The following is a 26,747-nucleotide window of genomic DNA, read 5'->3' as shown; positions in this document are numbered from 1 at the left end:
GTTCAACCGGGAAATTGTGTATTTCATTCTAGTATAAGTTCGAACATTGTTTAATCTGAACTTCTATGAATCCTGTCTTTTAAATGATTGAAAAACATTTTGGTGCTCCGGGTGAGGAACAATGTTCGAGTTTATCGGGATTGTATGGTTATATTCACTGGATACTTTCAATCGATTGTGAAGTCGAGTGTGTTTGAGGAGTCATTGCAAGAGTCGTTAATTATATACGATATTAGTTGGCTGTCTTCATTTCGATGATTCAATGTTCACGTTGCGATGCATATTCAAGTGACATTTCTTTTTTTTTTCGATCGGCGATTTGTTTTCAGTTTTCGTGTTTTGTTCAAATATCATTGACGATACGAATTTCTTTGGTCGAGTTTATTTTTTGCTTAGTCGTGTTAAGAGAAGATAAGAGTTTTGGTTGCATTTGACAACAAAGTTTTCTTTTGCAATGGCTCCTACGTCGTTACGAAAGCTCATTGCGCTACAGAATTCTCGCTCAGCGGAAATTGAATTGACCAGTAGTCGATTGCGAGAGAGATCTCGCGATAGTTTGAATTCAAACATTATTTCATCACGAGTCAATTCACTGACTGAGATTTGGAGCAAGGCGCGTGCCACACATGAAGAAATTGTCGTCCGAGAGGATGCCCTGAACGATGTCTACATCACGGAAAATGTGTTTGCTCGTCTACAAGCAACATACGAGGACGCGCTTGATTTTCTTCTCACCACAAGGTCAGAATTAGACAGCAGTTCAAGTAATACCGGAACTTCAAATACCGCTTCTGTAATCAATGATGATACACGCCCCGCGAAGTTACCAAAATTAGATTTACCGACATTTGCGGGTCGTTACGAGGATTGGGAGAATTTTTGCGATCTGTTTACTACCCTAGTTCATAATGCGCCGCGTTTATCTGACGCCACGAAATTGCAATATCTTAAAAGTTGTTTGAAAGATTCTGCCGCGGATCTTGTGAAGGATGTTACCACTACCAACGCGAATTATGCGACGACTTGGCGGGCTTTGAAGGCGCGTTTTCATAATCCTAGATTAATAGTTTACAGTCATTTGCGAGCGTTAATGAATCTTTCTCATATGAAAAGGGAGTCTGCGGGTGAAATGCGTTTGCTTGCGGACGAATCTCAGCGTATTGTGCGTGCGTTATCGAATTTGAAAATGCCAGTTGATCATTGGGATGTTTGGTTAGTGTATATAGTAGCTTCACGTCTGGATCCCGATTCGCGAAAGGCTTGGGAAACAGAGTTAAGTAAGAAGGATCGTCAGGTAATTTTAAATTATGATGGGAACTCGACCGAGGAGGATGCTCTCGGTAGATTTCCAAGGTTTTCCGATTTAACTGAGTTTTTAGAGAATCGTGCACAGACACTCTGTATGCTCACTTCTGAACAGGGTGATAATGTCAAGAAAGCAATTTTATCTAAACCAATATCAGGATCTCGAAAGGTATTTCATGCGTCTACGTCGTTTTCAACAGACGGTAAATTTAAATGTGTGATATGTTCTGGTCCCCATCGCATTTTTAAGTGCAATAAATTCAAAGCAAAGAATGTTTCTGAACGTCGCGCTGAAGTACTTCGCTTGCGGCTTTGTTTTAATTGTCTCGGTGCTCATAGAGTTGCTAATTGCTCTTTTTCTACTAGATGTTCGAGCTGTAAGGGAAGGCATCATTCTTTGCTCCATTCTGACAAAGTTTTCACCAGCTTTACTAAGAATTCAATTCCGGAATCGAAATCAAGCAATTCGGACGAGTCTAAGACTGGAGTTTCAGCAAAGGTCTCGAGTGTACATGTGCATACTGCGAATGTGATATCTCGTAAGCGTTCAGTTTTATTAGCGACTGCTCAGATAATGCTGATAGGGCCACAAGGTTCACGGACACGTGTTCGAGCTTTGCTTGATCAAGGTTCGGAGGCTTCGTTTGTTTCCAGTTTTATCACGAATCTTTTAGGATTAGAGAAACGTCGCGTCAATATGTCGTTGGCCGGGCTCGGAGCCAGTTCAGCAGGAACAGCTAAGGCTGCAACGCAGCTAATATTTCAGTCTGTTGTCGATCCGTCAACTAAGTTTGAAGTCAATGCCTTTGTTTTGTCAAAATTAACGTCGCAGCTTCCAACACGTAGGTTAATGGAGATCGATATTGGAATGTTTGCTGATTTATCTTTGGCAGATCCATTGTTCTATGTTCCTGATTCTGTAGATATTATTTTAGGCGCAGATGTTTACGGACAGCTATTGAAGTCAGGGTTGAAAAGATTTTCTGATTCATCTTTAGTTGCCCAAGATACAGCGTTAGGCTGGATAATTTCCGGTACAGTGTCCGCGGATATTTCACGGCGGGCGGAAACTTCTGAGCATCTTCAGGCGTATCACAGTGTTTGGGAAGACGACTTAGATATATCGTTACAACGTTTTTGGATCCTCGAAGAGTTACCACCAATAATTGCGACTCTTGATTCTAAAGATGATGCTTGCGAAAGATTGTTTAGGGATACACACTTTCGAGATACCAATGGACGTTATGTTGTACGTCTGCCTTTCAATTCAGATCCTCCAGAAGTCGGAGTCGAGACTCGATTTATGGCTTTGAAATGTTTAGCTTCAATTCATCGACGTTTTGATCGTGATCCTGACTTAGCAATCGCTTATCGGAAGTTTATGAGCGTTTATGAGGATCTTGGTCACATGGAACGCGTCTCGTTTAATGAAATTAACAACTCGAAGGCGTGGTATTTTCCGCATCATGCGGTGGTGCGATCAAAGATCCGGGTTGTTTTTGACGCATCTCGGAAGAATAAAGGAGGACGTTGTCCAAACGATTTCCTTATGAAAGGCCCTGCTCTTCAACGCGATTTATGTCTAATTTTATTGAATTGGCGTCGATACCACTTCGTATTCACGACCGATGTTGTTAAGATGTTTCGTCAGATTTATGTTGCGTCGGAACAGAGAGATTTTCAACGAATCGTATGGTCTCCTAGTCATTCGGATCCCCCTGTTGATTATCGTCTCACAACAGTGACTTATGGCACAGCATGTGCTCCTTACCATGCGATTCGCACACTTCAGCAAGTAGCAATCGATGAGGGTGCTCGATTTCCACTCGGTGCTGCTTGCCTAAATTCTAATACGTATGTAGACGATATATTTGCCGGAGCAGATGATCTCTCTGATGCCTTGAAAACGCGTCAAGAACTAGTCGATATGTTACGTACAGCAGGAATTGAACTCGACAAGTGGGCCGCGAATCATAATGATTTGTTGCCTACGAAATCTTCGCAATATGAGAACATTGACCAAAAAAGCATCGCAGATGACGAATTAGTGAAAGCTCTAGGTATTCGTTGGAATCCAACGTCTGATGAATTCAGTTTTGTCGCTGTAAATTTCGAAGAGCTGGTTAAAGCAATGACGAAACGAACTGTTTTATCAAACATCGCGCGTTTATTTGATCCTTTGGGGTGGCTCGCGCCGATAACGGTTACAGCTAAAATTTTAATGCAAGATCTTTGGATTGTAAAATGCGATTGGGACGAGACGTTACCTATAGACCTTCGAGAACGATGGCTCCAGTATTGCAGTTCGCTTTCTGAGCTATCGAAGTTAACCATTAACCGATGGTTAGGTGCATCTTTAAATTCACATGCACAGATTCACGGATTTTCTGACGCTTCATCGCGGGCTTTCGCTGCAGTTGTCTATATTCGAATGATTGACGATAACAATCGCGTACATGTTTCTTTGTTAACTGCAAAATGCAAGGTATCACCTGTCAAAACTGTGAGCATACCGAATCTTGAGTTGTGCGGGGCAGTGTTGCTCGTAAAACTTTTGCGTTATGTAAAAGGTTTGGAATTTTTGCAAGGTTTCCCAATGTTTGCGTGGACCGATAGTCAAATTGTTTTGACTTGGCTTCGAAAACATCCGTGTAGCTGGAAGACCTTTGTTGCGAATCGGGTATCCTATATCCAGACTGAATTACCTAATGTTATTTGGGCACATGTACCGACTCGTGAGAATCCGGCAGATTTGGCGACACGAGGTTGTAAACCCTCTAATTTGATCAATTGTAATTTATGGTGGAACGGGCCTGATTGGTTAGTGAAGACTGACGAGCATTGGCCCAAGATGGCATCGTCTCCTCAAGTATTACATGTTGATCAAATTGTGAGCGAACCAGAACTTTTCTGTAGATTTTCCTCCTTTTCTCTGTTAATTCGTGTTGTAGCATATTGTTTACGTCCATTCAATGTTCTTAAGAGACGCAAAAGTAGTTTAACTCCATTGCCTGTTTATCTCACAGCCATAGAATTGAACGAGGCCCGAAATGTTGTGTTTAGATTAGCTCAAAATCACGCATTTGCATCAGAAATTGAACTCTTATCACATGGGAAGCCGTTACCTAAACGCAACGGTTTATGTAGTTTAAATCCGATGTATGATGAGACGGATCGTTTATTACGGGTAGGAGGTCGTCTTGGAAATTCAAGTTTACCTCACGAAAAGAAACATCCGCTGATTTTGCCGCGAGATTCGACACTTAGTCGCTTATTAGTACGGTACGCGCATCGGAAATGTTTTCACGGGGGACCAACACTTACTTCTAATATTGTGATGCAATATGCGTGGATTTTGGGTCGAAATCGTTTAGTTAAGACTGCGATCAGGAACTGTATAGTTTGTCAACGCAACAAACCACGTCTAGCTCATCAGATGATGGGTAATTTGCCTGTCTCACGAGTGACTCCGGCTCGACCATTTTCGACGTCAGGTCTAGATTATGCCGGTCCCTTTCAAATTAAAAGCTCTAAGGGTCGAGGGCACAAATCTTATAAGGGATATATAGTGCTCGTTATCTGTTTTGCGTCGCGAGCGATACATCTTGAAGCGGTTAGCGATCTTACAACTAAGATTTTTCTCGCCGCTTATAAACGTTTTGCGAGTAGACGCGGAATTTGTACGAATCTTTTTTCTGACAATGCAACTACTTTTCAAGCTGCTGATAAAGAGTTGCGAAGTATGTTTAAATCAGGTTCTGAATTTTATAAAAGCGTTGCTGCGTCTCTTGCGAATGATGGAACATCTTGGACATTTATTCCAGCGAATTCTCCTCATTACGGAGGTTTGTGGGAGGCTGGAGTAAGATCTGTGAAGTATCATCTCAAGCGTGTCCTCGGTGATAGAATATTAACTTTCGAAGAGTTTTCTACAGTGCTCGCCGAAATAGAATTGTGTCTAAACTCACGTCCAATATGTCCTTTAAATTCTGATATTGACGATTTACGGGTTTTGACACCTGCACATTTTTTGATCGGCGAAATTCCTGGTTTAATTCCTGATAAAGATTATTCCAATGTACCGGAAAACTGTTTAGAACGTTTTCATCTGCTTCAAGCCATTCGAAATGATTTTTGGAAGCGGTGGTCATCAGAATATATACAACATTTGCAAGAGCGTTCAAAATGGCGAGGTCAAACTAAGAATTTTGCAATTGGACAATTAGTTTTATTACGCGATGATCGTTATCCGCCTTCGAAATGGCCTTTGGGACGTGTGATAGAGGTTCATCCCGGTTCAGACGGGTTAGTTAGAGTCGTCACCGTTAAAACGGCTACGTCAAATTTGCGACGACATATCGCACGCCTGTGTCCTCTTTTTATTCAACACAGTTCCGAAAAGTCGAACGAATCGACTTGTGGGGACAAAGACAGTTGAGCTAGTTATAATTTGTATTGCGTACGTCATTTTAATTTGATTATTGTATTAAAATTATATACCATGTAGAAACAAACCGAGTTGATCGATGTTCTCAAATTATGGTGTGTAGTTCGTCTGATGACGAAGGCGGGCGGAGTGTTCGCGGCGATTTTGTAATGTCGATCGTATCATCGCGAAGGAAGACGATAATCGCGTCATGTAGATATATATGCGAGTCTAGCGAGCGATTCACGGTGGTCGCGATTGACAAGCAGGCGTTGTTGTGGAAACGGTCGAAAACAAAGAAAGAGTGTGTTGAGAAAAAAGGTTGAATTTACTTGTCAGAAGGAGAGAGTCGACTCGGGTCCTTCATGCGATAGTTCGTAATTGAAAATTGAGTTGCTTTTTTGGTTTGAATGCTCACGCGAGTGATTCCGGGTAATAGGAGATTTGGTTTCGCACTCGGTTCGGCAATACTTGAATCCTCCCAGGCCGGCTCACAGATCCAAGGGCATTGGCAGCTTTGAAGCTCCTTTCCAGTGAATCCCGAAGCTGGGACGGATTGCAAGGCTAGCCGTAGTGCTGCCGGCAGAGGAGTGCCCTATGGGCCAGCCGGCAATTGTGCAGAGTTCCAGTGGAACTCTGCTGTGGATCACTACGCGCAGAGACTTGAGTATTAACGGTAAGAGAGCTCTCTTAGTTTTAGACTAAAATGTCCTTTAGCATGTAAATTGCTTGAAACGCCGATTTTCTAACCTCGTTATCTATATTTAAACACTATTTGATACTGGGCTTTCGTACGGCGAAATTCTTGTAGTTGCTTAATAGAATAAATTTATTGCATCTTGCTTTGGCTTTTCCTCGTAATCCGTCGAGGTTTTTATGCCGAAGCAAGAATTTGTTCAACCGGGAAATTGTGTATTTCATTCTAGTATAAGTTCGAACATTGTTTAATCTGAACTTCTATGAATCCTGTCTTTTAAATGATTGAAAAACACTATCCTAGCCTCAATCCTATCGTATCCCGTATTCTATCCTATCCTCTATGCTATCCTATCCCCAATTCTATCATATCCTCAATTCTATCCTATCCTCTATCCTATCCTATCATTTATGAAATCCTATCCTATACTCTATACCATCCTATCCTCTCTCCTATCCAATCCTCTATCCTATCGTATGCTCTATCCTATCCTATCCTCAATCCTAACCTATCCTCTATCCTATCCTATTCTCTATCCTATCCTATCCTCTATCCTAATTTATCCTCTATCCTATCCTGTCCTCTATTCTATCCTATCCTCTATCTTATCATATCCTCTATCCTATCCTATCCTCTATCCTATAATATCCTCTATCCCATCCTAATCTCTATCCTATCAATCCCCTATCCTATCCTCTATCCTATCCAATCCTCTATCCTATCAAATTCTCTATCCTATCCTATCCTCTATCCAATCCTATCCTCAATTCAATCCTATCCTCTATCCTGTAATATCCTCTATCCTATCCTATTCTATCCTCTATCCTATCCTATCCTATCCTCTATCCTATCCTATCCTCTATCCTATCCGATCCTCTATCCTATCCTATCCTCTATCCTATCCTATCCTCTATCCTATCCTATCCTCTATCCTATCCTATCCTCTATCCTATCCTATCCTCTATCCTATCCTATCCTCTATCCTATCCTATCCTCTATCCTATCCTATCCTCTATCCTATCCTATCCTATCCTCTATCCTATCCTATCCTCTATCCTATCCTATCCTCTATCCTGTCCTATCCTCTATCCTATCCTATCCTCTATCCTATCCTATCCTCTATCCTATCCTATCCACTATCGTATGCTCTATCCTATCCTATCCTCTGTCCTATTCAATCCTGTATCCTATCCTCTATCCTATCCTGTACTCTATTCTATCCTATCCTCTATCTTATCCTATCCACTATCCTATCCTATCCTCAATCCAATAATATACTCAATCCAATAATATACTCTATCCTATCCTATCCTCTATCTTATCCTATCCACTATCGTATGCTCTATCCTATCCTATCCTCTATCCTATCCAATCCCCTATCCTATCCTCTACCCTATCCTATCCTCTACCCTATAATACCATGTATCCTATCCTATTCTCTATCCTATCCTATCCTATCCTCTATCCTATCCTCTATCCTATCCTATCCTCTATCCTATCCTATACTCTATCCTATCCTATCCTCTATCCTATCCTATACTCTATCCTATTCTATCCTCTATCCTATCCTATCCTCAATCCAATCCTATACTCTATCCTATCCTATCCTCTATCGTTTCCTATCCTCTATCCTATCCAATCCTGTATTCTATCCTCTACCCTATCCTATCCTCTACCCCATAATACCATGTATCCTATCCTATTCTCTATCCTATCCTATCCTATCCTCTATCCTATCCTCTATCGTATCCTCTATCCTATCCTATTCTATCCTCTATCCTATCCTATCCTCTATCCTATCCTATCCTCTATCCTATCCGATCCTCTATCCTATCCTATCCTCTATCCTATCCTATCCTCTATCCTATCCTATCCTCTATCCTATCCTACCCTCTATCCTATCCTATCCTCTATACTATCCTATCCTCTATCCTATCCTATCCTCTATCCTATCCTATCCTCTATCCTATCCTATCCTATCCTCTATCCTATCCTATCCTCTATCCTATCCTAACCTCTATCCTGTCCTATCCTCTATCCTATCCTATCCTCTATCCTATCCTATTCTCTATCCTATCCTATCCTATCCTCTATCCTATCCTATCCTCTATCCTAATTTATCCTCTATCCTATCCTGTCCTCTATTCTATCCTATCCTCTATCTTATCATATCCTCTATCCTATCCTATCCTCTATCCTATAATATCCTCTATCCCATCCTAATCTCTATCCTATCAATCCCCTATCCTATCCTCTATCCTATCCAATCCTCTATCCTATCAAATTCTCTATCCTATCCTATCCTCTATCCTATCCAATCCTGTATTCTATCCTCTACCCTATCCTATCCTCTACCCCATAATACCATGTATCCTATCCTATTCTCTATCCTATCCTATTCTATCCTCTATCCTATCCTATCCTATCCTCTATCCTATCCTATCCTATCCTCTATCCTATCCGATCCTCTATCCTATCCTATCCTCTATCCTATCCTATCCTCTATCCTATCCTATCCTCTATCCTATCATATCCTCTATCCTATCCTATCCTCTATCCTATCCTATCCTCTATCCTATCCTATCCTCTATCGTTTCCTATCCTCTATCCTATCCTATCCTCTATCCTATCCTATCCTCTATCCTATAATATCCTCTATCCCATCCTAATCTCTATCCTATCAATCCCCTATCCTATCCTCTATCCTATCCAATCCTCTATCCTATCAAATTCTCTATCCTATCCTATCCTCTATTCAATCCTATCCTCAATTCAATCCTATCCTCTATCCTGTAATATCCTCTATCCTATCCAATCCCCTATCCTATCCTCTACCCTATCCTATCCTCTATCCTATCCTCTATCCTATCCTATCCTCTATCCTATCCTATACTCTATCCTATCCTATCCTCTATCCTATCCTATCCTCTATCCTATTCTATCCTCTATCCTATCCTATCCTCAATCCAATCCTATACTCTATCCTATCCTATCCTCTATCGTTTCCTATCCTCTATCCTATCCAATCCTCTATCCTATCCACTATCCTATCCTATCCTCTATCCTATCCTATCCTCTATCCTATCCTATCCTCTATCGTATCCTATCCTCTATCCTATCCTAGCCTCAATCCTATCCTATCCTCCATCCTATCCTATCCTCTATCGTATCCTATCCTCTATCCTATCCTATCCTATCCTCTATTCTATCCTATCCTCTTTCCTATCCCATCCTCAATCCTATCCTTTCCTCTATCCTATCCTCTAACCTATCCTATCCTCTTACTTATCCTATCCTCTATGCAATCCTATCCTCTATCCTATCCTATCCTCTATCCAATCCTATCCTCTACCCTATCCTAACCTCCATCCTATCCTTTCCTCTATAATATCGTATCTTCTATCGTATCCTATCCTCTATCCTATCCTGTCCTCTATTCTATCCTATCCTCAATCCTATCCCATCCTCTATCCTATCCTATCCTCTATTATATCCCATCCTCAATCCTATCCTTTCCTCTATCCTATCCTCTATCCTATCCTATCCTCTATCGTATCCTTTCCTCTGTAGTATCGTATGCTCGATCGTATCCTATCCTCTATCCTATCCTATCCTGTATGCTATCCTATCCTCTATCCTATTCTATCATCTATCCTATCCTATCGTCTATCCTATCCTATCCTGTATGCTATCCTATCCTCTATCCTATTCTATCCTCTATCCTATCCTATCCTCTTACTTATCCTATCCTCTATCCTATCCTATCCTCTATCCTATCCTATCCTCAATCCTATTCTATCCTCTATGCTATCCTATCTTCAATCCTATCCTATCCTCTATCCTATCCTATCCGCTATCCTATCCCATCCTCAATCCTATCCTTTCCTCTTTCCTATCCTCTACCCTATCCTCTATCGTATCCTATCCTCTATCCTATCCCATCCTCAATCCAATCCTATCCTCTATCGTATCCTATCCTCTATCCTATTATATCCTCTATCCTAACCAATCCCATATCCTATCCTCTATCCTCTCCTATCCTCTATCTTATCCTATCCACTATCCTATCCTATCCTCAATCCAATAATATACTCAATCCAATAATATACTCTATCCTATCCTATCCTCTATCCTATCCTATCCACTATCGTATGCTCTATCCTATCCTATCCTCTATCCTATCCAATCCCCTATCCTATCCTCTACCCTATCCTATCCTCTACCCTATAATACCATGTATCCTATCCTATTCTCTATCCTATCCTATCCTATCCTCTATCCTATCCTCTATCCTATCCTCTATCCTATCCTCTATCCTATCCTATCCTCTATCCTATCCTATACTCTATCCTATCCTATCCTCTATCCTATCCTATCCTCTATCCTATTCTATCCTCTATCCTATCCTATCCTCAATCCAATCCTATACTCTATCCTATCCTATCCTCTATCGTTTCCTATCCTCTATCCTATCCACTCCTGTATTCTATCCTCTACCCTATCCTATCCTCTACCCTGTAATACCATGTATCCTATCCTATACTCTATCCTATCCTATCCTATCCTCTATCCTATCCTCTATCGTATCCTCTATCCTATCCTACCCTCTATCCTATCCTACCCTCTATCCTATCGTATCCTCTATCCTATCCTAGCCTCAATCCTATCGTATCCCGTATTCTATCCTATCCTCTATGCTATCCTATCCCCAATTCTATCATATCCTCAATTCTATCCTATCCTCTATCCTATCCTATCATTTATGAAATCCTATCCTATACTCTATACCATCCTATCCTCTCTCCTATCCTATCCTCTATCCTATCGTATGCTCTATCCTATCCTATACTCTATCCTATCCAATCCCCTATCCTATCCTCTACCCTGTAATACCATGTATCCTATCCTATTCTCTATCCTATCCTATCCTATCCTCTATCGTATGCTCTATCCTATCCTATCCACTATCCAATCCTATACTCTATCCTATCCTATCCCATATCCTATCCTTAATCCTATCCTATCCTCAATCCTAACCTATCCTCTATCCTATCCTATTCTCTATCCTATCCTATCCTCTATCCTAATTTATCCTCTATCCTATCCTGTCCTCTATTCTATCCTATCCTCTATCTTATCATATCCTCTATCCTATCCTATCCTCTATCCTATAATATCCTCTATCCCATCCTAATCTCTATCCTATCAATCCCCTATCCTATCCTCTATCCTATCCAATCCTCTATCCTATCAAATTCTCTATCCTATCCTATCCTCTATCCAATCCTATCCTCAATTCAATCCTATCCTCTATCCTGTAATATCCTCTATCCTATCCTATCCTCTATACTATCCTATCCTCTATCCTATCCTATCCTCTATCCTATCCTATCCTCTATCCTATCCTATCCTCTATCCTATCCTATCCTCTATCCTATCCGATCCTCTATCCTATCCTATCCTCTATCCTATCCTATCCTCTATCCTATCCTATCCTCTATCCTATCCTATTCTCTATCCTATCCTATCCTCTATCCTATCCTATCCTCTATCCTATCCTATCCTCTATCCTATCCTATCCTCTATCCTATCCTATCCTCTATCCTATCCTATCCTCTATCCTATCCTATCCTCTATCCTATCCTATCCTCTATCCTATCCTATCCTCTATCCTATCCTATCCTCTATCCTATCCTATCCTCTATCCTATCCTATCCTCTATCCTATCCTATCCTATCCTCTATCCTATCCTATCCTCTATCCTATCCTATCCTCTATCCTATCCGATCCTCTATCCTATCCTATCCTCTATCCTATCCTATCCTCTATCCTATCCTATCCTCTATCCTATCCTACCCTCTATCCTATCCTATCCTCTATACTCTCCTATCCTCTATCCAATCCTATCCTCAATTCAATCCTACCCTCTATCCTGTAATATCCTCTATCCTATCCTATTCTATCCTCTATCCTATCCTATCCTATCCTCTATCCTATCCTATCCTATCCTCTATCCTATCCGATCCTCTATCCTATCCTATCCTCTATCCTATCCTATCCTCTATCCTATCCTATCCTCTATCCTATCATATCCTCTATCCTATCCTATCCTCTATCCTATCCTATCCTCTATCCTATCCTATCCTCTATCGTTTCCTATCCTCTATCCTATCCTATCCTCTATCCTATCCTATCCTCTATCCTATAATATCCTCTATCCCATCCTAATCTCTATCCTATCAATCCCCTATCCTATCCTCTATCCTATCCAATCCTCTATCCTATCAAATTCTCTATCCTATCCTATCCTCTATTCAATCCTATCCTCAATTCAATCCTATCCTCTATCCTGTAATATCCTCTATCCTATCCAATCCCCTATCCTATCCTCTACCCTATCCTATCCTCTATCCTATCCTCTATCCTATCCTATCCTCTATCCTATCCTATACTCTATCCTATCCTATCCTCTATCCTATCCTATCCTCTATCCTATTCTATCCTCTATCCTATCCTATCCTCAATCCAATCCTATACTCTATCCTATCCTATCCTCTATCGTTTCCTATCCTCTATCCTATCCAATCCTCTATCCTATCCACTATCCTATCCTATCCTCTATCCTATCCTATCCTCTATCCTATCCTATCCTCTATCGTATCCTATCCTCTATCCTATCCTAGCCTCAATCCTATCCTATCCTCCATCCTATCCTATCCTCTATCGTATCCTATCCTCTATCCTATCCTATCCTATCCTCTATTCTATCCTATCCTCTTTCCTATCCCATCCTCAATCCTATCCTTTCCTCTATCCTATCCTCTAACCTATCCTATCCTCTTACTTATCCTATCCTCTATGCAATCCTATCCTCTATCCTATCCTATCCTCTATCCAATCCTATCCTCTACCCTATCCTAACCTCCATCCTATCCTTTCCTCTATAATATCGTATCTTCTATCGTATCCTATCCTCTATCCTATCCTGTCCTCTATTCTATCCTATCCTCAATCCTATCCCATCCTCTATCCTATCCTATCCTCTATTATATCCCATCCTCAATCCTATCCTTTCCTCTATCCTATCCTCTATCCTATCCTATCCTCTATCGTATCCTTTCCTCTGTAGTATCGTATGCTCGATCGTATCCTATCCTCTATCCTATCCTATCCTGTATGCTATCCTATCCTCTATCCTATTCTATCATCTATCCTATCCTATCGTCTATCCTATCCTATCCTGTATGCTATCCTATCCTCTATCCTATTCTATCCTCTATCCTATCCTATCCTCTTACTTATCCTATCCTCTATCCTATCCTATCCTCTATCCTATCCTATCCTCAATCCTATTCTATCCTCTATGCTATCCTATCTTCAATCCTATCCTATCCTCTATCCTATCCTATCCGCTATCCTATCCCATCCTCAATCCTATCCTTTCCTCTTTCCTATCCTCTACCCTATCCTCTATCGTATCCTATCCTCTATCCTATCCCATCCTCAATCCAATCCTATCCTCTATCGTATCCTATCCTCTATCCTATTATATCCTCTATCCTAACCAATCCCATATCCTATCCTCTATCCTCTCCTATCCTCTATCTTATCCTATCCACTATCCTATCCTATCCTCAATCCAATAATATACTCAATCCAATAATATACTCTATCCTATCCTATCCTCTATCCTATCCTATCCACTATCGTATGCTCTATCCTATCCTATCCTCTATCCTATCCAATCCCCTATCCTATCCTCTACCCTATCCTATCCTCTACCCTATAATACCATGTATCCTATCCTATTCTCTATCCTATCCTATCCTATCCTCTATCCTATCCTCTATCCTATCCTCTATCCTATCCTCTATCCTATCCTATCCTCTATCCTATCCTATACTCTATCCTATCCTATCCTCTATCCTATCCTATCCTCTATCCTATTCTATCCTCTATCCTATCCTATCCTCAATCCAATCCTATACTCTATCCTATCCTATCCTCTATCGTTTCCTATCCTCTATCCTATCCAATCCTGTATTCTATCCTCTACCCTATCCTATCCTCTACCCTGTAATACCATGTATCCTATCCTATACTCTATCCTATCCTATCCTATCCTCTATCCTATCCTCTATCGTATCCTCTATCCTATCCTACCCTCTATCCTATCCTACCCTCTATCCTATCGTATCCTCTATCCTATCCTAGCCTCAATCCTATCGTATCCCGTATTCTATCCTATCCTCTATGCTATCCTATCCCCAATTCTATCATATCCTCAATTCTATCCTATCCTCTATCCTATCCTATCATTTATGAAATCCTATCCTATACTCTATACCATCCTATCCTCTCTCCTATCCTATCCTCTATCCTATCGTATGCTCTATCCTATCCTATACTCTATCCTATCCAATCCCCTATCCTATCCTCTACCCTGTAATACCATGTATCCTATCCTATTCTCTATCCTATCCTATCCTATCCTCTATCGTATGCTCTATCCTATCCGATCCACTATCCAATCCTATACTCTATCCTATCCTATCCCATATCCTATCCTTAATCCTATCCTATCCTCAATCCTAACCTATCCTCTATCCTATCCTATTCTCTATCCTATCCTATCCTCTATCCTAATTTATCCTCTATCCTATCCTGTCCTCTATTCTATCCTATCCTCTATCTTATCATATCCTCTATCCTATCCTATCCTCTATCCTATAATATGCTCTATCCCATCCTAATCTCTATCCTATCAATCCCCTATCCTATCCTCTATCCTATCCAATCCTCTATCCTATCAAATTCTCTATCCTATCCTATCCTCTATCCAATCCTATCCTCAATTCAATCCTATCCTCTATCCTGTAATATCCTCTATCCTATCCTATCCTCTATCCTATCCTATCCTCTATCCTATCCTATTCTCTATCCTATCCTATCCTCTATCCTATCCTATCCTCTATCCTATCCTATCCTCTATCCTATCCTATCCTCTATCCTATCCTATCCTCTATCCTATCCTATCCTCTATCCTATCCTATCCTCTATCCTATCCTATCCTCTATCCTATCCTATCCTCTATCCTATCCTACCCTCTATCCTATCCTATCCTCTATACTCTCCTATCCTCTATCCAATCCTATCCTCAATTCAATCCTACCCTCTATCCTGTAATATCCTCTATCCTATCCTATTCTATCCTCTATCCTATCCTATCCTATCCTCTATCCTATCCTATCCTATCCTCTATCCTATCCGATCCTCTATCCTATCCTATCCTCTATCCTATCCTATCCTCTATCCTATTCTATCCTCTATCCTATCCTATCCTCAATCCAATCCTATACTCTATCCTATCCTATCCTCTATCGTTTCCTATCCTCTATCCTATCCAATCCTGTATTCTATCCTCTACCCTATCCTATCCTCTACCCTGTAATACCATGTATCCTATCCTATACTCTATCCTATCCTATCCTATCCTCTATCCTATCCTCTATCGTATCCTCTATCCTATCCTACCCTCTATCCTATCCTACCCTCTATCCTATCGTATCCTCTATCCTATCCTAGCCTCAATCCTATCGTATCCCGTATTCTATCCTATCCTCTATGCTATCCTATCCCCAATTCTATCATATCCTCAATTCTATCCTATCCTCTATCCTATCCTATCATTTATGAAATCCTATCCTATACTCTATACCATCCTATCCTCTCTCCTATCCTATCCTCTATCCTATCGTATGCTCTATCCTATCCTATACTCTATCCTATCCAATCCCCTATCCTATCCTCTACCCTGTAATACCATGTATCCTATCCTATTCTCTATCCTATCCTATCCTATCCTCTATCGTATGCTCTATCCTATCCGATCCACTATCCAATCCTATACTCTATCCTATCCTATCCCATATCCTATCCTTAATCCTATCCTATCCTCAATCCTAACCTATCCTCTATCCTATCCTATTCTCTATCCTATCCTATCCTCTATCCTAATTTATCCTCTATCCTATCCTGTCCTCTATTCTATCCTATCCTCTATCTTATCATATCCTCTATCCTATCCTATCCTCTATCCTATAATATGCTCTATCCCATCCTAATCTCTATCCTATCAATCCCCTATCCTATCCTCTATCCTATCCAATCCTCTATCCTATCAAATTCTCTATCCTATCCTATCCTCTATCCTATCCTATCCTCTATCCTATCCTACCCTCTATCCTATCCTATCCTCTATACTCTCCTATCCTCTATCCAATCCTATCCTCAATTCAATCCTACCCTCTATCCTGTAATATCCTCTATCCTATCCTATTCTATCCTCTATCCTATCCTATCCTATCCTCTATCCTATCCTATCCTATCCTCTATCCTATCCGATCCTCTATCCTATCCTATCCTCTATCCTATCCTATCCTCTATCCTATCCTATCCTCTATCCTATCATATCCTCTATCCTATCCTATCCTCTATCCTATCCTATCCTCTATCCTATCCTATCCTCTATCGTTTCCTATCCTCTATCCTATCCTATCCTCTATCCTATCCTATCCTCTATCCTATAATATCCTCTATCCCATCCTAATCTCTATCCTATCAATCCCCTATCCTATCCTCTATCCTATCCAATCCTCTATCCTATCAAATTCTCTATCCTATCCTATCCTCTATTCAATCCTATCCTCAATTCAATCCTATCCTCTATCCTGTAATATCCTCTATCCTATCCAATCCCCTATCCTATCCTCTACCCTATCCTATCCTCTATCCTATCCTCTATCCTATCCTATCCTCTATCCTATCCTATACTCTATCCTATCCTATCCTCTATCCTATCCTATCCTCTATCCTATTCTATCCTCTATCCTATCCTATCCTCAATCCAATCCTATACTCTATCCTATCCTATCCTCTATCGTTTCCTATCCTCTATCCTATCCAATCCTCTATCCTATCCACTATCCTATCCTATCCTCTATCCTATCCTATCCTCTATCCTATCCTATCCTCTATCGTATCCTATCCTCTATCCTATCCTAGCCTCAATCCTATCCTATCCTCCATCCTATCCTATCCTCTATCGTATCCTATCCTCTATCCTATCCTATCCTATCCTCTATTCTATCCTATCCTCTTTCCTATCCCATCCTCAATCCTATCCTTTCCTCTATCCTATCCTCTAACCTATCCTATCCTCTTACTTATCCTATCCTCTATGCAATCCTATCCTCTATCCTATCCTATCCTCTATCCAATCCTATCCTCTACCCTATCCTAACCTCCATCCTATCCTTTCCTCTATAATATCGTATCTTCTATCGTATCCTATCCTCTATCCTATCCTGTCCTCTATTCTATCCTATCCTCAATCCTATCCCATCCTCTATCCTATCCTATCCTCTATTATATCCCATCCTCAATCCTATCCTTTCCTCTATCCTATCCTCTATCCTATCCTATCCTCTATCGTATCCTTTCCTCTGTAGTATCGTATGCTCGATCGTATCCTATCCTCTATCCTATCCTATCCTGTATGCTATCCTATCCTCTATCCTATTCTATCATCTATCCTATCCTATCGTCTATCCTATCCTATCCTGTATGCTATCCTATCCTCTATCCTATTCTATCCTCTATCCTATCCTATCCTCTTACTTATCCTATCCTCTATCCTATCCTATCCTCTATCCTATCCTATCCTCAATCCTATTCTATCCTCTATGCTATCCTATCTTCAATCCTATCCTATCCTCTATCCTATCCTATCCGCTATCCTATCCCATCCTCAATCCTATCCTTTCCTCTTTCCTATCCTCTACCCTATCCTCTATCGTATCCTATCCTCTATCCTATCCCATCCTCAATCCAATCCTATCCTCTATCGTATCCTATCCTCTATCCTATTATATCCTCTATCCTAACCAATCCCATATCCTATCCTCTATCCTCTCCTATCCTCTATCTTATCCTATCCACTATCCTATCCTATCCTCAATCCAATAATATACTCAATCCAATAATATACTCTATCCTATCCTATCCTCTATCCTATCCTATCCACTATCGTATGCTCTATCCTATCCTATCCTCTATCCTATCCAATCCCCTATCCTATCCTCTACCCTATCCTATCCTCTACCCTATAATACCATGTATCCTATCCTATTCTCTATCCTATCCTATCCTATCCTCTATCCTATCCTCTATCCTATCCTCTATCCTATCCTCTATCCTATCCTATCCTCTATCCTATCCTATACTCTATCCTATCCTATCCTCTATCCTATCCTATCCTCTATCCTATTCTATCCTCTATCCTATCCTATCCTCAATCCAATCCTATACTCTATCCTATCCTATCCTCTATCGTTTCCTATCCTCTATCCTATCCAATCCTGTATTCTATCCTCTACCCTATCCTATCCTCTACCCTGTAATACCATGTATCCTATCCTATACTCTATCCTATCCTATCCTATCCTCTATCCTATCCTCTATCGTATCCTCTATCCTATCCTACCCTCTATCCTATCCTACCCTCTATCCTATCGTATCCTCTATCCTATCCTAGCCTCAATCCTATCGTATCCCGTATTCTATCCTATCCTCTATGCTATCCTATCCCCAATTCTATCATATCCTCAATTCTATCCTATCCTCTATCCTATCCTATCATTTATGAAATCCTATCCTATACTCTATACCATCCTATCCTCTCTCCTATCCTATCCTCTATCCTATCGTATGCTCTATCCTATCCTATACTCTATCCTATCCAATCCCCTATCCTATCCTCTACCCTGTAATACCATGTATCCTATCCTATTCTCTATCCTATCCTATCCTATCCTCTATCGTATGCTCTATCCTATCCGATCCACTATCCAATCCTATACTCTATCCTATCCTATCCCATATCCTATCCTTAATCCTATCCTATCCTCAATCCTAACCTATCCTCTATCCTATCCTATTCTCTATCCTATCCTATCCTCTATCCTAATTTATCCTCTATCCTATCCTGTCCTCTATTCTATCCTATCCTCTATCTTATCATATCCTCTATCCTATCCTATCCTCTATCCTATAATATGCTCTATCCCATCCTAATCTCTATCCTATCAATCCCCTATCCTATCCTCTATCCTATCCAATCCTCTATCCTATCAAATTCTCTATCCTATCCTATCCTCTATCCAATCCTATCCTCAATTCAATCCTATCCTCTATCCTGTAATATCCTCTATCCTATCCTATCCTCTATCCTATCCTATCCTCTATCCTATCCTATTCTCTATCCTATCCTATCCTCTATCCTATCCTATCCTCTATCCTATCCTATCCTCTATCCTATCCTATCCTCTATCCTATCCTATCCTCTATCCTATCCTATCCTCTATCCTATCCTATCCTCTATCCTATCCTATCCTCTATCCTATCCTATCCTCTATCCTATCCGATCCTCTATCCTATCCTATCCTCTATCCTATCCTATCCTCTATCCTATCCTATCCTCTATCCTATCCTACCCTCTATCCTATCCTATCCTCTATACTCTCCTATCCTCTATCCAATCCTATCCTCAATTCAATCCTACCCTCTATCCTGTAATATCCTCTATCCTATCCTATTCTATCCTCTATCCTATCCTATCCTATCCTCTATCCTATCCTATCCTATCCTCTATCCTATCCGATCCTCTATCCTATCCTATCCTCTATCCTATCCTATCCTTATCCTATCCTATCCTCTATCCTATCATATCCTCTATCCTATCCTATCCTCTATCCTATCCTATCCTCTATCCTATCCTATCCTCTATCGTTTCCTATCCTCTATCCTATCCTATCCTCTATCCTATCCTATCCTCTATCCTATAATATCCTCTATCCCATCCTAATCTCTATCCTATCAATCCCCTATCCTATCCTCTATCCTATCCAATCCTCTATCCTATCAAATTCTCTATCCTATCCTATCCTCTATTCAATCCTATCCTCAATTCAATCCTATCCTCTATCCTGTAATATCCTCTATCCTATCCAATCCCCTATCCTATCCTCTACCCTATCCTATCCTCTATCCTATCCTCTATCCTATCCTATCCTCTATCCTATCCTATACTCTATCCTATCCTATCCTCTATCCTATCCTATCCTCTATCCTATTCTATCCTCTATCCTATCCTATCCTCAATCCAATCCTATACTCTATCCTATCCTATCCTCTATCCTATCCTATCCTCTATCCTATCCTATCCTCTTACTTATCCTATCCTCTATGCAATCCTATCCTCTATCCTATCCTATCCTCTATCCAATCCTATCCTCTACCCTATCCTAACCTCCATCCTATCCTTTCCTCTATAATATCGTATCTTCTATCGTATCCTATCCTCTATCCTATCCTGTCCTCTATTCTATCCTATCCTCAATCCTATCCCATCCTCTATCCTATCCTATCCTCTATTATATCCCATCCTCAATCCTATCCTTTCCTCTATCCTATCCTCTATCCTATCCTATCCTCTATCGTATCCTTTCCTCTGTAGTATCGTATGCTCGATCGTATCCTATCCTCTATCCTATCCTATCCTGTATGCTATCCTATCCTCTATCCTATTCTATCATCTATCCTATCCTATCGTCTATCCTATCCTATCCTGTATGCTATCCTATCCTCTATCCTATTCTATCCTCTATCCTATCCTATCCTCTTACTTATCCTATCCTCTATCCTATCCTATCCTCTATCCTATCCTATCCTCAATCCTATTCTATCCTCTATGCTATCCTATCTTCAATCCTATCCTATCCTCTATCCTATCCTATCCGCTATCCTATCCCATCCTCAATCCTATCCTTTCCTCTTTCCTATCCTCTACCCTATCCTCTATCGTATCCTATCCTCTATCCTATCCCATCCTCAATCCAATCCTATCCTCTATCGTATCCTATCCTCTATCCTATTATATCCTCTATCCTAACCAATCCCATATCCTATCCTCTATCCTCTCCTATCCTCTATCTTATCCTATCCACTATCCTATCCTATCCTCAATCCAATAATATACTCAATCCAATAATATACTCTATCCTATCCTATCCTCTATCCTATCCTATCCACTATCGTATGCTCTATCCTATCCTATCCTCTATCCTATCCAATCCCCTATCCTATCCTCTACCCTATCCTATCCTCTACCCTATAATACCATGTATCCTATCCTATTCTCTATCCTATCCTATCCTATCCTATCCTCTATCCTATCCTCTATCCTATCCTCTATCCTATCCTATCCTCTATCCTATCCTATACTCTATCCTATCCTATCCTCTATCCTATCCTATCCTCTATCCTATTCTATCCTCTATCCTATCCTATCCTCAATCCAATCCTATACTCTATCCTATCCTATCCTCTATCGTTTCCTATCCTCTATCCTATCCAATCCTGTATTCTATCCTCTACCCTATCCTATCCTCTACCCTGTAATACCATGTATCCTATCCTATTCTCTATCCTATCCTATCCTATCCTCTATCCTATCCTCTATCGTATCCTCTATCCTATCCTACCCTCTATCCTATCCTACCCTCTATCCTATCGTATCGTATTATTAACCAAAAACCAAAAAACCAACACAAACAGTTGTAATTCTAATTTTTTCTATTAACCTAACCTATCTTATCTAAAATTCGCACAGAATCGCCGAGGTCCGCAGAAATCTACTTAGCGGCTACGATATTCTCTCTACCTACTAGCTACGAAAATTTGACGAAATTCGCAAAATTGTAAGAATTTTTGAAAAAATCTCGTGCGATCGACGGGAAAAATTCTAAAATCGCTTCGAATTATCTAAAATCGTCTGAAAGTGACGAAACAACGCTAAGAAATGCTAAAATTCTGCTAATTTCTGGATTTCGCAAGAGGGAAGTGGGGGTTTTTGGATAGTTGACCCCCACTTATTCTTATATGTTTGTAAAGCCCTCGTTGAATGCGTAACTTGCCTCGTTGAAAGTTTTTTCGAGAATCAGCTCCTTCCCCTTGTCCGTGTTGTTATCTCGAAAAGGGGGGGTGGGGGTTTCGACAAATTTTTTGCCTTGGGGAACTTCGTTCCCCAGATCACAGACACCCCTTAGATTCCCCTACCGAGTCGACCCACGTACTCAGATTTTTTAGGATCCGAAATTATTTGGTCACCCGGTATGCACGCTAATTTTCAACTTTCACCGATTCCGGCGTTCAGCGGCTCGTTGTAACGGTACGGGCGAGCACTTTACTTTCGTCTGGTCCGTTTCCCTAATTTCCGTAAAATAAGCCTGCTAATCGCTATATCTCCGAAATGGGTGGGTGCAGAGCAAAAAAGTTTTCTCCTTTCCGACCCCCTTCGACTCGCCACCCTTCGAAATGGGCGGCCCTAAAATTTTATTGAGATCGGTCTATTTTTGTATTTTACCCGAGTTCTATCTCTTTCTCCTAAGACTTTATATCCGGTGTATAATTACTACTGGTTATCCCTCTGCGGTTTTAACTCTTCTAGTTCCTACCTTACTTTAGATAACACCGTCCGACCGACCCCTCACGTTGTGTGAACTTCTTGGCTTGGCCTTTCGGGTGTTCTCTATCCTCTCTTGTTCTATGTATTTTCTCTCTATCTCTCTCGTCACTTGACACTTGGAAATTCTAAACTGCTTTATAGTCCACTTGGTATTAATCTATCGAGTGTAATTGTTCGTTTTCTAACACTGTTATTTCACCGGTTTTAATTATTTATTTATTTTTAAAATTTAATTGACATCTCTACTATTTTTAAAAACTTCTAGTCTTTTTCTATTTCTTTCTTTTCAGGTATATGCAGTTTTTCGGCACTCCCGTTTCCCGGATTTTGCTGGAAGTATCTTATTTTCACGTAAGTGTACCCGATTTAATTTTAAGAGTTTAATCTTTTCTTTTTCTTTTTCAGATGTTCGCGTTTGGTTTTTCGAGATTCTATAGTTGATGATCCGCTATTTTCTTTCAAGTTATTTTCCTCTTAGGAGTTTATCCGCCCCTGAGGGGTTTTTAACCCGAACTCCGCGTGAATCGCGTCTTTATTCGCGTTTTGGCTTTATAGTCCTTTTGGTTTTGAATTTTCCACTCACTTTTTACTTTTATATATACTCATACTTATTATTTCGAGTAAGAATAAATTAAAGTAAAACTCGCGAGTGCGGTTGAAATTTTCGCGTTTCTATGCTCTCTTACGATGTTAGCTCGGTGAGATTTCGATTCGCTCTCTATGCAATCCTATCCTCTATCCTATCCTATCCTCTATCCAATCCTATCCTCTACCCTATCCTAACCTCCATCCTATCCTTTCCTCTATAATATCCCATCCTCAATCCTATCCTTTCCTCTATGCTATCCTATCCTCAATCCTATCCTATCCTATATCCTATCCTTTCCTCAATCCAATCCTATATTCTATCCTATCCTATCCTCTATCGTATCCTATCCTTTATCCTATCCAATCCTCTATCCTATCCTCTATCCAACCCTATCCTCTATCCTATCCTATCCTCCATCCTATCCTTTCCTCTATAATATCGTATCTTCTATCGTATCCTATCCACTATCCTATCCTGTCCTCTATGCTATCCTATCCTCAATCCTATCCTATCCTCTATCCTATCCTATCCTCTATCCTATATTATCCTTTATCCTATAGTATCCTCTATCCTATCCTATCCTCTATCCTATCCTGTCCCCTATTCTATCGTATCCTCAATCCTATCCTATATTCTATCCTATCCTATCCTCTATTATATCCTATCCTCTATCCTATCCAATCCTCTATCCTATCCTCTATCCAACCCTATCCTCTATCCTATCCTATCCTCCATCCTATCCTTTCCTCTATAATATCGTATCTTCTATCGTATCCTATCCTCTATCCTATCCTGTCCTCTATTCTATCCTATCCTCAATCCTATCCTATCCTCTATCCTATCCTATCCTCTATTATATCCCATCCTCAATCCTATCCTTTCCTCTATTCTATCCTCTATCCTATCCTATCCTCTTACTTATCCTATCCTCTATGCTATCCTATCCTCAATCCTATCCTATCCTATATCCTATCCTTTCGTCAATCCAATCCTATATTCTATCCTATCGTATCCTCTATCGTATCCTATCCTCCATCCTATCCTTTCCTCTATAATATCGTATCTTCTATCGTATCCTATCCTCTATCCTATCCTGTCCTCTATTCTATCCTATCCTCAATCCTATCCTATCCTCTATCCTATCCTATCCTCTATTATATCCCATCCTCAATCCTATCCTTTCCTCTATCCTATCCTCTATCCTATCCTATCCTCTTACTTATCCTATCCTCTATGCTATCCTATCCTCAATCCTATCCTATCCTATATCCTATCCTTTCCTCAATCCAATTCTATATTCTATCCTATCCTATCCTCTATCGTATCCTATCCTCTATCCTATCCAATCCTCTATCCTATCCTCTATCCTATCCTATCCTCTATCCTATCCTCTATCCAATCCTATCCTCTATCCTATCCTATCCTCCATCCTATCCTTTCCTCTATAATATCGTATCTTCTATCGTATCCTATCCTCAATCCTATCCTATCCTCTATCCTATCCTATCCTCTATCCTATCCTATCCTCTATCCAATCCTATCCTCAATCCTATCCTATCCTCTATCCTATATTATCCTTTATCCTATACTATCCTCTATCCTATCCTATCCTCTATCCTATCCTGTTGTAGCGGCTAGCGGGGCGCCGGAAGAGAAATCGTCAGCGCACCAGCACCAAGAAAGATTTATGGTTTGCACAGCATAAGACGCTATTTGTGAGAAAACGTCTTTAACGTTTTTGGCCACTTAGCGGACAGATGTGTCCTTGTAGTTCCTAGCGACGAACTCAATAGCGCAAGTGGACGCCATAAATTTTGGGTAGTCTAAGGGTCTCCAGCCTAGAGTGTCCCAGCGACGCGTGCCTGGTTTCTATCACCCGGGAAAGCTGGGCCCGTTGACGTAAGCCAGCAGTCACGTACCGCACTTAGCACGGGGCCCGGAAGACACCCCGCTGCATCACCAAAATTAGATTTTTAACAGCACGACACGCTCACCCTTCTCACGCACGAGAGGCGTGGAACGTGGGCGTGTTATGCAAAATGCACGGATTGGTGGAAGTTCCTCGCAAGGACTTCCACCAATCAGCCGACAAGCATTTTCGAGAATATAAGGCAGAGACTACCGTCACGAAAGAGTCACAGCCGATTCTCCGCCGAGTTACTTAGAGTCGTGTCGCAGTCCGGTCGCTGTAAAAACCGCAGCCCAAGTTCAATCGCGAGTCAAGTGAATCGTGAGTTTAATTGAACCACCTCGGACGCTCTCGCGACATCATTCAATTGGTAAATAAACGACTCAGTCACGTACGCCTGATTTTGAGCATTTATTGTAAGGCACCCGCCTTACATAATCCTGTTCCTTAATTGGTGACCCCGACGTGATCAGGGTGACTGAGTCGCATCACGCGCATTTTTTTTTTCTCTCGAAGTGCGTGTAGTGCAGTGATATTGAAATGGAGACAACGACGCCAGAAGTCAGCAAGGTCGCCATCAGGATCCCACCTTTCTGGCCTGAGCAACCCGAACTGTGGTTCCGCCAAATCGAGGCACAGTTCGCCCTAGACGGGATTACAGCTGACACGACAAAATTTGATTACATACTGTCTCAGCTCGAGGACAAATACGCGGTGGAAGTGCAGGACATTTTTATAAACCCACCGGAGGCCAACAAGTATGGGACACTAAGGTCCGAACTTCTGAAGAGGCTGTCGGCGACCCAAGGAAAAAGGATCCGGCAGCTGCTGGAGCAGGAGGAAATAGGCGACCGAACCCCGTCGCAATTCTTACGCCATATGCGGAACCTCGCAGGTACCACAGTCAGCGACGAGTTCCTGCGGACCCTGTGGTCAGGTAGACTACCCAGCGTGACCAGAGCCATCGTCTCGGCTCAGTCAGACCTGCCATTAAGCAAGCTAGCCGAGATAGCCGACCAGATCCACGCGGAGGTGCAGCCAGCCCAGGTAGCCAGCACGTCGGCCCCAACGCAGTCCGACCGCCTGGCAGAGCTCCTGATCGACCGATTGGAGAAACTGGAGCTTCGAATCGCCGAAACATCCCGACCTTGCAGTCACAAGGGAAGCAGGACGCCCAGACGGAGTCGGTCTTCGTCCAGGTCATCGCGTAAGACGGAGAACGTCTGCTGGTACCAC

General features: G+C 41.2%; 2 protein-coding genes across 2 annotated transcripts; both read left to right on the top strand.

Annotated features, from left to right (window-relative positions):
* Positions 1-454: 454 nt before the first annotated feature.
* On the top strand, positions 455-5,743 carry LOC143363881 (uncharacterized). The gene has a single exon (XM_076804409.1). The coding sequence runs from the start codon at positions 455-457 to the stop codon at positions 5,741-5,743; it is 5,289 nt and encodes a 1,762-aa protein (XP_076660524.1).
* Positions 5,744-26,051: 20,308 nt separating this feature from the next.
* On the top strand, positions 26,052-26,448 carry LOC143363882 (uncharacterized; the record flags this gene model as incomplete). The annotated part of the gene is made up of 1 exon (XM_076804410.1): positions 26,052-26,448. A coding segment is annotated over exon 1 (397 nt), but the record flags the coding sequence as incomplete, so codon positions are not given.
* Between the last annotated feature and the right edge of the window lie 299 nt (positions 26,449-26,747).

This window comes from Halictus rubicundus, unplaced genomic scaffold (assembly GCF_050948215.1).
Source record: "Halictus rubicundus isolate RS-2024b unplaced genomic scaffold, iyHalRubi1_principal scaffold0162, whole genome shotgun sequence".
NCBI classification, from domain to species: Eukaryota; Metazoa; Arthropoda; class Insecta; order Hymenoptera; family Halictidae; genus Halictus; species Halictus rubicundus.
Note: the sequence above shows the minus strand (reverse complement) of the source record. Positions and strands in the feature narration are given on the sequence as shown.